We start from the raw sequence: 16,949 nt of genomic DNA, 5'->3' as shown, positions 1-16,949 counted from the left end.
TCTCCTTGACAACATTGTCGTTTTCTAGAGTGAATACTGTCGAAAAATATTCATTTAGTGCTTCCCCTATCTCCTCTGACTCCACACACAACTTCCCACTACTATCCTTGATTGGCCCTAATCTTAATCTCGTCATTCTTTTATTCCTTAAACACCTATAGAAAGCCTTAGGGTTTACCCTGATCCTATCTGCCAACAACTTCTCATGTCTCCTCCTGGCTCTTCTGAGCTCTCTCTTTAGGTCTTTCCTGGCTACCTTGTAACCCTCAAGCCCCCTAACTGAGCTTTCGCATCTCACCCTAACATAAGCCTTCTTCTTCCTCTTGACCAGAGACTCCACTTCCTTCGTAAACCACAGCTCCCGCGCTCTACAGCTTCCTCCCTGCCTGACAGGTACGTACTTATCTAGGACACACAGGAGCTTTTCCTTGAATAAGCTCCACATTTCTAATGTGCCCATCCCCTGCAGTTTCCTCCCCCATCCTATGCTTCCTAAATCTTGCCTAATCGCATCGTAATTGCCTTTCCCCCAGCTGTAACTCTTGCCCAGTGGTATACACCTATCCCTTTCTATCACTAAAGTAAACATAACAGAATTGTGAGTGCTATCACCAAAGTGCTCACCTACTTCCAAGTCTAACACCTGGCCGGGCTCATTACCCAGTACCAAATCTAATGTGGCTTCGCCCCTTGTTGGCCTGCCTACATACTGTGTCAGGAAGCTCTCCTGCACACACTGGACAAAAACTGACCATCTATAGTACTCTATAGATTTGGAAAGTTGAAATCCCCCATGACAACTATCCTGTCTCTCTCACTCCTATCAAGAATCATCTTTGCTATCCTTTCCTCTACATCTCTAGAACTATTCGGAGACCTATAGAAAACTCCCAACAGGGTGACCTCTCCTTTCCTGTTTCTAACCTCAGCCAATACTACCTCAGTTGACGAGTCCCCAAACATCCTTTCTGCAACTGTAATACTGTCCTTGATCAACAATGCCACCCTCCCCCTCTTTTACCATCTTCTCTGTTCTTACTGAAACATCTAAATCCTGGAATCTGCAACAACCATTCCTGTCCCTGCTCTATCCATGTCTCTGAAATGGCTACAACATCGAAGGTGGAAATGTGTTGCTGGAGAAGCGCAGCAGGTCAGGCAGCATCTAGGGAACAGGAGAATAGCATCCCTAGATGCTGCCTGACCTGCTGCGCTTCTCCAGCAACACATTTCCGTCTCTGATCTCCAGCATCTGCAGACCTCATTTTCTCTACAACATCGAAGGCCCAGGTATCAACCCATGCTGCAAGTTCACCCACCTTATTCCAGATGCTCCTGGAGCTACCCGAGCAATGTTTCAGGTAACACAACCACACAAATATATGACTTACCAGAAGTCCTGGCGTTGAAGTAGACACATTTCAAACCAACTTCTTGCTTGCTGGTGCCATCTTGCGTCCCTGAAACTTGATTTCGGACCTCCCTACTCTCAGCCTTTTCTATCCTCGAACTACAATTTTGGTTCCCATCCCCCTGCTGAATTAGTTTAAACCCACCTTAGTGAAATCCCCCCCCCCCCCCCAGCCAGGATATTGGTACCCCTTTGGTTCAGATGAAGACCATCCTGCTTGTAGAGGTCCCACCTACCCCAGAAAAAGCCCCAATTATCCAAGAATCCAAAACCCTCCCTCCTGCATCATCCCTGTAGCCACGTGTTCAACTCCTCTCTCTCTCCCTATTCCTCGCTTCAATAGCACGTGGCACAGGCAACAAACCAGAGACAACAATTCTGTTCGTCCTAGCTCTAAGCTTCCATCCTAGCTCTCTGAATTTCTGCCTTAAATCCCCATCTCTCTTCCTACCTGTGTCATTGGTGCCTATGTGAACCACGACTTGGGGCTGTTCCCCCTCCCCCTTGAGGATCCCAAAAACATGATTCGAGACATCATGAACCCTGGCACCTGGGAGGCAACACACCAACTGAACCTCCTATCTGTCCCCCTAACTATGGAGTCCCCAATGTCTACTGCTCTGCTCCTCTTTCCCCTTCCCTTCTAAGCAGCAGGGACAGACTCTGTGCCCCACTTCTTTCCCCTGGTAAGTCGTTCCCCCGCCAACATTATCCAAAACGGTATACTTATTGTTGAGGGGAATGGCCACAGGGGATCCCTGCACTGCCTGCCGGTTCCCTTTCCATCATCTGACTGTCACCCATCTGCCTTTTTCTTGTACCTGAGGAGTGACTACCTCCCTGTAACTCCTCTTAATAACTCCCTCTGCCTCCCGAATGATCCGAAGTTCATCCAGCTCTAGCTCCAGTTCCCTGACGCGGTTTTCGAGGAGCTGGAGTTGGGTGCTCTTCCCGCAGATGTAGTCAGCAGGGACACTAGTGGTGACCCTTAACTCCCACATTCTGCAGGAGGAACATTCAACTGCCCTAATCTCCATTCCCACTATTCGAAATTCCCAAAGAGACTGTTGAAAAATAAGGAATAAAATGTAAACTCGTTACCTTACCAATCTGGCGCACAGAACCTTTTTTTTGGTTAGAGGAGGAGGATGGGTGGGAGACACTACCTGAGCAGTGTTTCAGATAACACAACCACACAAATATATGACTTACCAGAAGTCCTTCGCTCCTCCCTTGCACCTCTCGGCAAATGGAGGCTTCAACACCTGAAGTAAGGTTTTTAAACAGTTAGACTAACCTTCCCAGAAGTCCTTCGCTCCTCTCTCGCATCTCTTCAGCTTGCTGATTATCCTGCAATTAACAGTTTGCTAATTGTTAAACGATTGTAGCCTATATAATCATTAGGTTAGATTCCCTACAGTGTGGAAACTGGCCCTTCACACCGACCCTCTGAAGAGTCACCCACCCAGACCCATTTCCCTCTGACTAATGAACCTAATACTATGGGCAACGTAGCATGGCTAATTCACCTGACCTCCACATCTTTGGACTGTGGGACGAAACCGGAGCACCCGGAGGAAACCCACGCAGACACAGGGAGAATGTGCAAACTCCACACAGACAGTCACCCAAGGCTGAAATTGAACCAGAAACCCTGGTGCTGTGAGGCAGCAGTGCTAACCACTGGGCCACTGTGCTCTCACACAACTCCCTGTAACTCGCCAAAGTAACTTGTGACTGTTTGGTCGACTTGCCTCTCCCCGTGAGCTCATGAATAAACCAGTCAATAACTCAGTGTTTGTGTGGCATAATTGCTTATCTAAATTGGACCGATACGAGCGAGTCACCCACTGCATAATTTATTTCCATCCCTGACGTATTCAAAACTGGACGTGGTAGGGCTGCTGAACTTTGATGTGATCCATTTTGTTTTGGAATCCTGTGGCTTCGTCCATAATATTACTTCGTGCTTTTAACATAGAAAAGTGCCATATGCTTTACAGAGGGTATCTTCAGCGCTGAAAATGTGTTGCTGGAAAAGCGTAGCAGGTCCTCCAGCAACACGGTTTCAGCTCTGATCTCCAGCATCTGCAGTCCTCACTTTCTCCTAGACGGTAACTTCAGACAAAAATAGATACCATGCAAAAATAGGAGTTAATAGAGGAGTGGCAAAAGTCAGTTCAAAGTGATGGAGAGGATTTAGAAAAAGGGAAGTGACTGGGTGGTTGTGTTCAGTGAAAGAATTCTTTGGTGTGCAGTGGCTGATGTTCAGTTGCTGATGGTTTGAATGAAGGGAAATTGCAATTTGAGTTTATCTATATGCATAATTCTTGATAAATGTACTTTTTTTTCCAGCATTTGTCTGTTTAGAACTCTACATTTTCATTTAGTGCTGTACCACCAGTAATTTGTATTCTGACAACTGATTTATCTATGCCATACAGATTGCGTTTAGCCTATGGAGGATCTGATGTGACCAGGTGTTTCTTCTGGCTTATGCAGCGGTCTGGTTTCCCTTATAGAGATTGTCACCTATTTAATCGAATGGACTGTCTGCTTCTTCAGCAGCTTAAAGAGACATTCTGTCATCTAGACCAGGTCAAACATTTTTCTGATAAAAGTTTGAATTGTAAAGCTGCAGGAAAATAAGTGAATTCACAATTCTGGATCTTGTAATTTCAATTTTTCATGTTTTAAAATATATTTTGGAAAAAGGCAGATGCAGTTGATTCAATTGTGCCTCTAGGGAAAGAAATTTGCCACCCTTACCTAGCCTATATGTGACTCCAGACCTATAGCAATGTGGTTGACTCAGTCAGTGCTCTGGGCAATTAGTGATGGGCAATTAATGCTGGCCGAGCTAATGACTTCCAAAACAAAAAAAAATCCTAATGAATAATCTTTGAATATTTTGTGTATTTTGCTTTATGAAGTTAACCCATTGTTAATTTTCCAGTTTCAACTCCACAGATGAGGGTGACATATCTTGCACCTGCTGTGAACCAAGAGTTGGCTCAATTTTGTTGTCAGTGTGTGTCCGTATCAGATATTTTTTCACCAGCTATAGAAAATCAGCACAAAATTAGAGAGTGCTGGCTTTAAATTTTTTTCTACATATCTGTACCTAGGTATGCTGTAGTATATGTTGGAAAATTAGGATTGTAAAATTACAGCTCATGCTTGTAAATGAGCTTTATAATTTTTGTTCCTTCACTGATGTAAATAGTGAAAAATTAGGAGCCTATGAACTGACCCTTTCAGTTTTCCAAAACTTGCTTTACTTGGGTCATCTGATGTACTCAGACACAGATCCACTGAAATCTCTCTTTGATTTCTCCGAAAGTGATTGCAGGGTTGGAGGAAAGAAAAGGCTGCTTTCGTTCTACCATGTGAGTCTGCCATTGTATAAAGTTAAATTGAGTCTTCAATTTAACTTTATACAATGTTTTCAATTTAACGGAAATCCGTCAGACAGGACAAGAGTATTCTGTAGAATAGCACAAAAGCACCAACTTGAATTTATATAGCACTTTGAGCATGGTAAGATATCAGAAAGTCCCTAAAGAAATCAAGGAAATCAGAGAAGAGGTGGAATTGGTGACTTTGGGCTTTAGCAGCAATTGATGGAGTGGCGAAAAGCAAGAGGCCGGAATTGGAAGAATGCAGAGGTCACACCTTGTAGAAGCAATAGAACTGGAGTAGAATAGAAATGGGAAGAGGTGATTCAACAGAAGAAATTATAAATGGGAATGAAGACTTTAAATAATTGTCTTAACAATTTTGTTTGGAGAGCACAGGGCTTATGGTGACTGGGACTTGATGAGAGTTAGGAGTTTACAGAACATAAAATGTGGAAGAATATCAAGGTATGCACAGGAATTGCCCATAAAAACCTTAAAAATACTTAATAATTTTAATCTGTAAAGGTAGTCCACTATCCCAACTTTTCAGTAATCAGGATGTAGTTTGAAAATCACATTAAAATATTAATCTCTCAGATTCACTTTCATCCCTTCCTGCATCTTACCCTCTTCCCACCTCCCAAAATTTTAATAATTTCATTAAATGACAATATTTGAATGATTATGTAAAATGAAAGTTTTATAAATGTGTGGAGTAAATCAAATTTCCTATTCCATTTCCCTAAACAGGATATCTCTGGAATTCAGGATCATGAATTCAAGGTCCGTCAACCAGACTCTCCAGCATTATTATACCAGTTGCGACAAGGAGATGAAAAACTACAGGTGTCTGAACTTTATATATTGAAGTATTTCCTTTGAGTAACGTCACAATTTGTAATGACTGTAGAATTTCAGGTTCAGTCTGACCTAAATATTGTGTTTTGAAGATGTAATTGTATTGTCTCGGTGGCTGCCATTATTTACTTATTCTCTGTTATGGGTGCAGAAACACTAGATCTTTATGCACTAAGGTTCAGTCAAAGCTAAAGATAGCTTTAGATAACTAACTAACCACCATCGTATTCCACAACGGATTCTAAAGGGAATGCAGCAGTATCATCCGTTGGTGAAAATGTATAATTACAAATAAAGATGTGCTTTTCTTGCATTATATTAACAAGTTATTGAGATCACCAGGAGATGATTGTGATTACAAGGAAACTAAAGAGGTTTACACATTTTCATGTTTGAAAATTGTTTCTGTATGTTGGTAAAGTGACCAAAGTCTAGAGGATCACAGAGCTGTTGTCTCATCAGAGGGAGCTAACTGATGGTGGTTTAATCTGAGGGTTGCTATGCCTCAGGTGAGCAGTGAAATTGAGAAGGTGGGACCGTCATAGTAATGTCAGCCAGTGCAGGAATTGAACCTGTGCTGTTGGCATCACTTTGCATCATAAACAAAATTTAAATGGGACTAAAACAGAAATTGCTGGAGAAACTCAGCAGGTCTGGCAGCATCAGTGTGGAGGAAGCAGACTTAATGTTTCGAGTTTAGTGACTCTTCATCATCAAACCTTTCTGAAGCGATTTCTGTAGTTATTTTGTTTATTATAAATGAGACTACTCTTGCCTTAAATTGGTGAAAATGATAACCTGATCTCTTTGAAAGGCTCTTAGGGATTTTGTTTTGTAACCTTCCGTTACTTTATTCAGAACCACAAAAGACAAATTATACTGAGTGATAGTTAAACAGTTTAATATTTGCATACATCCTTAGGCACCAATGGCATTGTTTTATCCAGCTACTTTTGGAATTGTGGGACAGAAGATAACTTCACTGCAACACAGATCACAAGGTGATTCAGAGGATCCACATGATGAACATTATCTAGTGGCAACCCAGAGTAAACAGGAGCAGGTAACGGTTATGAATTTCATAATATTTAACAGTTATGCAACAAAATGGAAGAGAAACAAGCCAACAATGACATCATTGTGCAGTGATTTAATAAGCTTGCTGAAGAATCTGTAGAATAAATAGTTGTTTTAACCGTACAAATTCTCTGAAATAGTCAAACATTAGTTTATACCAAGTAATTTAATGTGTTACCATTTCTGTTGTCTAGGCTGCCAAAGCTATTGCCGAGAGGAAAGCTCTGGCTAAATTTGCTGGATTTGATGTAGAGTCAAGTACTCAGAATACAGATAGTGCAGAGAAGAGTCATTCTCATGAACTAGAACTTGGAACTTCTCAACATGATTGTCTACTAGGAGCAAATGATTCGGAGGATCTGCCAGCAACTCTGATGGCCAGAAAAACAACCATGTCACAGTTTGAAGGAAAGGCTTTGGGGCTTGATAAATCAATACTGCATAGTATTGATTGCTGTGGTAAGAATGACTGCTACATTTATTATTTTATAAAAATGAATAATGGGGATTAATTTGAAAACTGGTTTCAGTGAATATTATACTTGGAGGATAATCAGGTATATTTTGTGTTTCATTGAAACAAAAGTTAAATAGCAATTTTGAATCACAAAATGCAAGAAAAAAGAAGTAACTGAACAGTTTTGGACATTTCATTATCAAAAGGAGAATCCAAGAGGAGGTTTTAGAATTATGAAACATTTTGATTACTTTACTATTTTTTCTGGCTCGGACCCAGTGGAGAAGAGTCAGTAATTTAAAATGATCAAATGAGGGCAGATTATAGACGAAACTTTTTATATGGAGCGATGGCATGCTTTGTCACTGAAAACGAGTAAGGCAAAAACTGTTGCCACCATTTGGAAAAATTGTATACATATTTGAATAGCATTAATATAAAGGATATTTATTACTGAATGAGCAAAACATTTCTCCAGTTAAATATTTGAGAAAGCTGAAGCCATTATTTTCAGTGCCTGCTCCAAATCTGTTCCGTAGCTACTGAAACCACCCCTCTCCATAGAAACGGTCTGAGCTCTAAGCAAGTCTATTCACAACTTTGGTGTCACATTTAATTCAGAGATGAACTTCCAACCTCATTTTCATGTTATTGCTAAGATTATTTCCATTTATTTCTATCTCTGAAATGTAGCTCGACTACATTCCTGTCTTGGTTCTCAATTGCTGCTGAAACCTTAATTTCTTATTTCATTGTCTCTCGACACAGGTATTTCAATACATTCCTGGCTGTGTCCCACATTCTATCCTCCATAAACTCACAGCAAGTCCTGTTTCATTGTGACTGCTTTGCTCACTAATCTTGGCTGCCAAGCAAGCAATATTTTGATTTAAAAACCCTCATCCTTGTTTTCAAATTCTTCTGTCCTCCCTTTCTCTTTGATATGTTCCAGCTTCATAACTCTGTGATATCTGTGCCCATCTAATTCCTTTATTGCTCCACAATTGGTGCCATGCTTTTAGTTGCCTGAACCCCAGTGGATCTTATGATCACCTTTTATACTTACAGTTTATGACTCTATATTTCCAAAAATAATTATTTGAGTAATTTATGTAAAATATATGAGCAAAAGGTCAATAATATATTTAAGGAAACATAGTAATTTAATGGTACAGAATTTGGATATCAACTGAGCTCAGCTTTTTGTTTGCCATCGTAAACTTGTGAAACTGAGTTATTTTTGTGAGATTACAATGGAACAATTGAACTTCCTCATCAATATCACTGTAATTTTTGAATGAAGTTTGAGTGTATAATTTTTAATGGATTAATTCATAAAATATTTTCTGAGCAAAGCACGTTATGTAATTTAATGAGGATAAATTTTACATCTGTTATCAATTACTTCTGGAATGGTGCATTACCTAAGAAAAACATATACACTTTCAGGATCTGACGAAACAAAAAAGAAAATGTACAGTTCCATTTTGGTGGTTGGAGGAGGTCTAATGTTCCATGGGGCTCAAGAATTTTTACAACACAGAATTCTGAACAAGATGCCACCATCTTTTCGCAGAATAGTAGAGAATGTTGAAGTTATCACAAGGCCCAAGGTGGGAAAAATGTATTTTATATTGCACCAAAAAATTAATGTATTGTTATAAAAGGTCAGTTTTAATATCTGGCTAATCCAGACAATTTTGTCTATCAAGAGTTTTGATAGACGAGGAGGTTAACAAAAACGCTATCCTAATCTTAGCAATAACATGAAAATGAGGTTGGAAGTTCATCTCTGAATTAAAATCCTTAAAAATGGCTGCCCACACTCCCCTTTGTTCCAGGCTGAATTTGGAGTCGGGCCAGGAGTAAATGGCGGACTATGCCATTTCCTGCAATGGTCTGAGCAGAAGTTCAGCTTGGGACTCCAACACTGTTCAAACTTGGGATTCCATCATTTCTCACTCTCCATGCCCCATCTATGCTACGCTGGGCTTCTGATACTCCCTATGCAAACCCATGGTCTTGTGCCAACGTATTCCCATCTAACCATCTCCCATGGTCCTGTGTACCCATACATTCCCTGGCATCCCCAAGAGCCTTTATGGCCCCTGTGCCAATTTAGTGCCAGCTCAAAACCTCACCCACTAGTCTTTGCCCAATTATTTTCCAGCATGTACATTAATCTGGAGGCATCCTGACAGCAAATAATGTTACCAGAGTATTGATGATATCGCCCTTGAAAAAATACACACTCATTAATACAAAAAAAAGCTTTAGTCAATCTCTTATTTTAACAAATATTTCATTTGGGTGCTCAATGACTTACATAAATGCACACTGCATTCAAGTGCTTCATACCTAAGTAATCAAGCATTTCCCTTAAGTATTTATGTCAACAATTATTTCCATTCAATAAACTGTTGGAACTGTCCATAAGCATCCCATCATAAGAATGATAGTTTGTTATATCAGTCATGCAGTACATATCTTACAACAGCTTTATGCAAACAGGCCCTCTGAAATACCCAAAAGCTTTATTTAAACTCTGCACTTTTTGAAAAAATTGACACTTCCAAGCAGTTATCCAATGAGCATATACATACGTTACTCACCAGAACGCCTTTTCACAATACAATGGCCAATCTTAAGCCTCAAAAGGGGAAGAAATGTATGACTTCCCTCCAGCCCTCACCCTCACGGCACTCCCTGTACCCCAACCAAACAACTTAATACCTTCAATCCATTCTCATGACCTCTTATACTCCTATACCAACTTTCACCTGCTTCCAACTTTTCACCTGCATCTACCATGCCAGCTATTAAGTATCTACAAGTACTTGCGCACATAGGTGAAAACGTATAGTTCTATTACTTAAAATTCTGTATTGAAGGTTATAAAACCATTTAGACACTTGACACTCTTGACACTTATTGACCATTCTAGACTCTTGTTGACAGTTTTTGACAGGTCTTGACAATTTGGACACTTCCAAGTGGTTTCTGCATCTTTTATGCACAACCTTCTCCACAGTTAGAAAGACCCAAAGGGAATTTGTCTCCATAAGTGATCCACACGCACAAAGGATATCTGACCCAACCCCTTCCACCCCAAAGTATCTTGGGACTATATTCACAGGAGTACATCAGCAGTCCAGATGAAGTGCTGTGGGAGTTGACCTCTTATCTGATCTAATCTTTACCTTCCAATTTCCAGACACCAGGGACAAGGAATCCTTGGTAAAAATGTTTGAAACATACTTTATGGGACATCATTAGATTTGAGAAGCCATTTCGAACAGATTTTGGCTCGTAGGAAAGCTGTTGTTCTCGCTTGTTCAGTATACAACAAGAAATTAATTGCATGCTGTTTAAAAGTTCATTTAAAAGTATGTTGAATCGTGTATGCATTTTTTGTAAATGATCGAGGATGACCTTTAATCTTCTGGTCTTTACCACAAGTTTCTATTATGCCAGATTATAGAATTATAGATTCTATTATAAAATGTTTTATCTTTTACAGAGAAAGTAGTTTAAATAGAACAGTTTTTCTGAATGGATCCAACTACATCAATAATTATGGCTTATGAGTGAAGCTTGAATTTCATTTATTCCACTCACTTAACCAATGCTATAGAAATGTACATATTCTGTAATTTCTAGAATATAACTCATTATATTGCCAATCAGCATTAGCAGTGAATTCAGTTGCATATATGCCAGTTCATCTCTGAGCAATTAAATCTATTTTAACTTGTTCTGCCTATTTGAAACTAGATGTGTTGTTGAGTGGTGTGCGTTTGGATTGGGGGGGTGGATTTAAAATAGAATGAAGATCTTACCCACTCTTTGCTTGATTTGATCTACTTGAATTTTACATTTTAGACTGCAACCTCATTCAACACAAGGCAGGATTGAGATCCTTTCTAAATTTGCAAATCATGTTCTGATTTTACTCTTATAACCTGAGAACAGACAGCACCTACTTGTCTTCTGGAAACCTCATATTAAAATATAAAGATTACAGTTTCATTTCACCTGGTTTGATGGCGAGTATTTATGAATATTAAAGCCTCATTCATCCAGCTTAAATAGAGAATAGAAAATCCTGCAAGCCCCAGGATTCTGTGACAATCTGTACTTCTGTGATGCATTTTGATAGGCAGAATATTTAATCCTAAAGTATAGAATAACCAACTGCTTTCGTTACCATTTCTAATTTAAAAATCAAGTCCCTTTTTTCTAAAGAATCTCAATTTTCTCATAACATAGCTTGTAGCTTCATGCTGTGAAATAAATGAATACTGCTTCCATACCTGCAGAGGTTTCCCCAGCACATCTCGCACACCTGAGAAACATGCAAAAAAATGTTCTTGTTTGTAGCATGATTTTAGTACTTAATATCATTCATTCCTTGTTTCTCACTGTTGTCCCTTTAGAGTCATAGAGATGTACAGCATGGAAACAGACCCTTCGGTCCAATTCATCCATGCCGACCAGATATCCCAACCCAATCTAGTCCCACCGGCCAGTACCCAGCCCATATCCCTCCAAATCCTTCCTATTCATATACCCATCCAAATGCCTGTTAAATGTTGCAATTGTACCAGTCTCCACCGCATCCTCTGGCAGCTCATTCCATACACGTACCACCCTCTGCGTGAAAATGTTGCCCCTTAGGTTTCTTTTATATATTTCCCCTCTCACCCTAAACCTATGCCCTCTAGCTCTGGACTCTCCCCACCTTGGGGAAATGACTTTGTCTATTTATCCTATCCATACCCGTAATGATTTTATAAACCTCAATAAGGTCACCCCTCAGCTTCCAATGCTCCAGGGAAAACAGCCCTAGCCTATTCAACCTCTCCGTTTAGCTCAAATCCTCCAATCCTGGCAACTTCTTTGTAAATCTTTTCTGAATCCTTTCAAGTTTCACAACATCCTTCCGATAGGAAGGAGACCAGAATTGCATGCAATATTACAACAGTAGCCTAACCAATATCCTGTACAGCCGCAACATGACCTCCCAATTCCTGTACTCAGTACTCTGACCAATAAAGGAAAGCATACCAAACGCCTTCTTCACTATCCTATCTACCTGCGACTCTACTTTCAAGGAACTATGGACCTGCACTCCACGTTCTCTTTGTTCAGCAACACTCCCTAGGACTTTACCATTAAGCGTATAAGTCCTGCTAAGATTTGCTTTCCCAAAATGCAACACCTTGCATTTATCTGAATTAAATGCCATCTGCCACTTCTCAGCTCATTGGCCCATCTGATCAAGATCCCATTGTAATCTGTGGTAACCTTCTTTGCTGTCCACTACACCTCTAATTTTGGTGTCATCTGCAAACTTGCTAACTATACCTCTTATGCTCACTTCCAAATCCTTAATGTAAATGACGAAAAGTAGTGGACCCAGCACCAATCCTTATCCCAGCACTGATCACAGGCCTCCAGTCTGAAAAACAGTAGGTTGTTACACCTTTCTTTCCAATTTGGTTTGATTTATTATTGTTATGAGTACCTAGGCACAGCGAAAAGTTTTGTTCTGCATGCGATAGAGGCAGATCATAACATACAAAGATCATAGTGTGATTGAACCGAACGAGGAATTCAAAGTTAGTCAGCAAAGATCAACACTAGATTTGAAATTTTGAGAAGTTCATTCAAAAGTTTAATAAAAGCAGGGAAGAAACTGTTCATGAATCTGTTGGTACTTGTGTTTAAGCTTTTGTATCTTCTGCCTGATGTCCGAGTTTAGAAGAGCTTATAACCAAGGTGGGTGGGATCTTTGTTGGCTGCCTTTCCGAGACTGCGACATGTATAGATGGCATCCATGGATTACTTGAGTAATGGAAAGGGGTTGCATTCACAACTTTCTGTAGTTTCGTACGGACCTGCGCAGTCCAGTTGCTAAACCAACCAGTAATGCTTCCAGATACAATCCTTCTGCAGTGATCTGTAAAAATTGGTGAGAAACCTTATGGAAATGCTGAGTGTCCTTAGCCTCCTGAGGAAGAAGAGGTGTTGATGTGCCTTCTTGACTGTCGAATCCATGTATGTGGTCCAGGACAGGGTTCGGTTATCATCACTCCCAAGGACCTGATGATCCTGACCCTCTCATCCTCTGCTCTGTTAATGTAGATATGGGTGTGCCTTCCTTGTTGCTTCCTGAAGTCAATCATCTGCTCTTTACTTTTGCTGACATTGAGGGAAAGATTGTTATCTTTATACCACACTACTAAGCACTCTATCTCTTTCCTGTTTTGTTCCTTTCTCATGTCCTTTGGTGATAAAATCCAGGAATCTATAATTATGGGGGGAGTTTTAACAATGCACTTGGAAATCAGACAAAGTTCATGGTTTTAGGAAAACAAAAGTATTTGAAAAATGTATTCATTTTGAAGCTGCAACTAGTAAAGGACACCAGTAGCTAGAAGATACTTTGATATCCAACAGATATTTGATAAGATGCCACACAAAAGGTTAGTGTGCATAATCGTAGAAATTCTAGAAAAATAATGGCTCATGGAGTTAACAGTATTGTATTACTACGGATGAAAGATTGGTAATTGAACAGGAATCAGAGATTAGGGATAAATGGCTGCTTTCATATTGGTAAATTACAACTATCAGAGTGTTACAAGGACAAGGGCATCAGCTATTTAGAATCTGTATTAATGACTTGAGTGAAGAGACCAAGATGAAATGGCGAGATAGAATTTTAAGGAGTTCAGCTGTGAGGAGAATACAAAGAGATACAGACAATTTAAGTGAGTTGGTAAGAATGTGATATCTGGAGTATAACATGGGAAGCGTAAGATTATTTATTTTAGTGTGTGTGAAAAGCAAAATATTTTAAAGGATGTGACATTTCAAAATGTTGATGTTTAAAGAGATATGGGTTATTTCTTATACAAAGAACTCAGGTTAACAATTTCTCTGCTCAGATGTTAGCTAACCCATTGAGTGTTTGTCTCCTGAGTATTTTCTATTTTTATTAAATGCAAATATCATATTGGGCTTTTATCAGAGTTTGGAGTACAAAAATAGGAGGTCTTGTTACAGCTGAATAGCTTTTTCATAGAGTACGGTGTCCAGTCTTGTTGTCTCTCTGAGGAAGGACTTATTTGCATGAGCTGATAGGATTGTCTTGTGGTTAGAAGATGAGTAATGTGAGGCTATACTCTAGAGTTTTGTAGAATGAAGGGCGATCTGAGTGAAATGTACAAAAGTTTGAAGCAGATTCTCAGGGTATACTCAGCGAGATTTTTTTCAATGACCGGGGAATCTAGAACACTGAGGTATGGTCTCAGACAAAGGAGCTAATTATTTAGAACTGAATTAAGAAATTTCTTCTCTCAAAATTTTTGAGTATTAAGTATTATTTACCCTAGAGGGTTGTGTATATTCCAATTTTAAGGCAGTTCACCATAGATTTTGAACTCTCAGGGAATTGAGATATATGGGCATTGGGCAAGGGAGTGGAACTGGGGCAAAAGATCAGCCACAAATCATATTGTGTGGCAGAGCAGGTGCTAGAAGCTCTTCCTATTTCTTAAATTCCTTAGTAGAAACCCATTTTGTCTTGAAACATATCCTGGGAGGTGAGAGGAAATTGGAAGAAAATAAAGCAAATTAAATGATTTGTATGCTTCCCTGCACATAGGTAACATTTTCTTCCACCATTCTAATTTTTTGTGATTAATTGTTCTGTGCCCTCAGTATTCTTTAATAAATTTCTCCACACCAGTGATATATTTCATATTTACAATGTGCTGGCGCTAAGTGTGGTAATGTCTTTTGACTTGTGTCTTTTGTTTCTTTTAAAAGTTAATTAAATTAGTTTTCAAGAATTTTGAGTATCTGAGTAGATCTACTGGTGGGAATATATCTGAGATTTTCTCCTGGGAGATAGAAGGGGTCACTGTTTGTTCTTTGGGCAAAGTATGTAAGCTTTTAGGAATTTGGTTGCACGTCTAAATAAGAACTTTGGAAAATCTGCATTTCTGCTTACTTTTTGTTCTTTTTATTCTATTTGACATTCATCAAAGTTTAATAAATCCTCATTAGTTTTTAGAAAATGAAAAATAATGCCGCACAGTTTTAAAGTACTTTTTCATCACTCTGTTGGAGACATTCATAAGCTGAATTCTTTTTGATTTTATATATTTTTTGTAATTAGGACATGGATCCACGTTTGATAGCATGGAAAGGTGGTGCTGTTCTGGCTTGTCTGGATACAACGCAGGAGCTATGGATACACCAACGAGAGTGGCAGCGGTTTGGAGTACGCATGTTACGGGAGAGAGCACCATTCGTTTGGTGAAATGTCCTATCCACAACAACCCTTGTTAATAAAAGCCGATGGCTGACCTTTCTGAAAGCGTAGAGGTTTATTAATATTGATTTTTAAAAAATAAATACATGTTGTCCTTTTTTGAAAAAAGCAATAGTTCTAGAATTATTTCAGAAATGGTTAAATAATCTGATATATGTACGATTTTTTAAATATTCAAGAGTAAACGTTTATTCAAATCCATGTCATGGCTGCAAAACCATTTTTGTAATTATGCTGCTACCATGCAAATATTTGCTATTTATTATCAATAAAACTTTTTTGTATCTCACATTGTCTTAAATTTTAGGCATGTAAGCACATTTGTTTTACATATTACCTTTCATATTTAAAAATACTTTTTAAGATTTGATTCCGGTTTCTTGTGCCTGACATCATTTAAAAAGGATTTCAATCAAACAGCCTTCAATTTTCCTTCAGCAGACAAGAAATATCTTGCGGTGAAATACCAATAGCTCAGAAGATGCAGGTTCTGCTCCCAGTTTACTTATGTCTTGGCTGAGAGATTTAGGTACTATTTTAGCTGTTGCTTCACACAATTTCAAATGTACCTTTTTCCCATTGGGAAATTGTGGTAAAGTCATGGAAGGATTCATAGGCTGATTAGCCTGTTGTTTTACGTCATAAACAGTCCTTCCGTACTCAAGTACTGGAAGGGACTTGAACTCAGAGTTTCTGCCCCAGAGGAAAGGATACTGACACTGCATCGCAAGACATGCAAAGCACTATTTTAGCCAATGGAGAAAAATTAATGTCACAAAGAAAGCCTTATTCACATCTTCAATTGAAGGATAACTGGGTGGAACTATCCTCAAGTTTATGCGCAATTCCAAGATACAAAGATTTATACTGGCATTGGAAAAGCAAGGCTGTAATTGGATCTAAGGTAGAAATGGACACTTGTCTGGCAGGTTGCATTTAATGTAATTTAATATATAGTAGCGCCTCGACTTATGAACTTAATCTGTTCCCGGACCTGATTCGCAAACCGAAAGGTTTGCAAACTGAATCAATTTTTCCCATTGTTCGGATAGCATAAGAATGCTTGGACGTAGCAATGAACGCTGTTCACAGCGCATGCGCCAAAGACGAACTGAATGAGATCACGCAGTGCCTGAGAGCTTTTGTGTTCAACAAGCACGTAGCAAAGCAGAACAATGAAACCACGTGGTCGCACACGGGCTTTTTGCGCTTGTACCTTCATTCGTACCTTGAATTTCGTACATACGTTGAAGCAAAATTTTACGTACAATCCTGTTCGTAAACCAATTTGTTCGTGAACGGGGTCATTCATATGTCGAGGCGCTACTGTATGTAGTATCATAGAAAATAGAACAGGTGTAGGCCATTTGGCCCTTCAAGCCTGCTCTGCCAATCAATATG

At 39.3% G+C, this 16,949-nt stretch overlaps 1 protein-coding gene across 2 annotated transcripts in view; it reads left to right on the top strand.

Moving 5' to 3' along the window:
* actr8 (actin related protein 8) overlaps positions 1-15,837 on the top strand; it is a 31,507-nt gene extending 15,670 nt beyond the window's left edge. The window contains exons 8-13 of one of the 2 annotated variants that reach the window (XM_043708083.1): positions 3,856-4,009; positions 5,563-5,658; positions 6,593-6,733; positions 6,942-7,206; positions 8,654-8,817; positions 15,393-15,837. In XM_043708083.1, the coding sequence (XP_043564018.1) occupies positions 3,856-4,009; positions 5,563-5,658; positions 6,593-6,733; positions 6,942-7,206; positions 8,654-8,817; positions 15,393-15,536 (964 nt within the window). In that variant the 3' untranslated portion in view covers positions 15,537-15,837. The remainder of the gene's footprint in view (positions 1-3,855; positions 4,010-5,562; positions 5,659-6,592; positions 6,734-6,941; positions 7,207-8,653; positions 8,818-15,392) is intronic. The other variant, XM_043708084.1, reaches the window with a different exon arrangement.
* Positions 15,838-16,949: the final 1,112 nt, after the last annotated feature.

This window comes from Chiloscyllium plagiosum, chromosome 18 (assembly GCF_004010195.1).
Source record: "Chiloscyllium plagiosum isolate BGI_BamShark_2017 chromosome 18, ASM401019v2, whole genome shotgun sequence".
Lineage (NCBI taxonomy): Eukaryota > Metazoa > Chordata > Chondrichthyes > Orectolobiformes > Hemiscylliidae > Chiloscyllium > Chiloscyllium plagiosum.
Note: the sequence above shows the minus strand (reverse complement) of the source record. Positions and strands in the feature narration are given on the sequence as shown.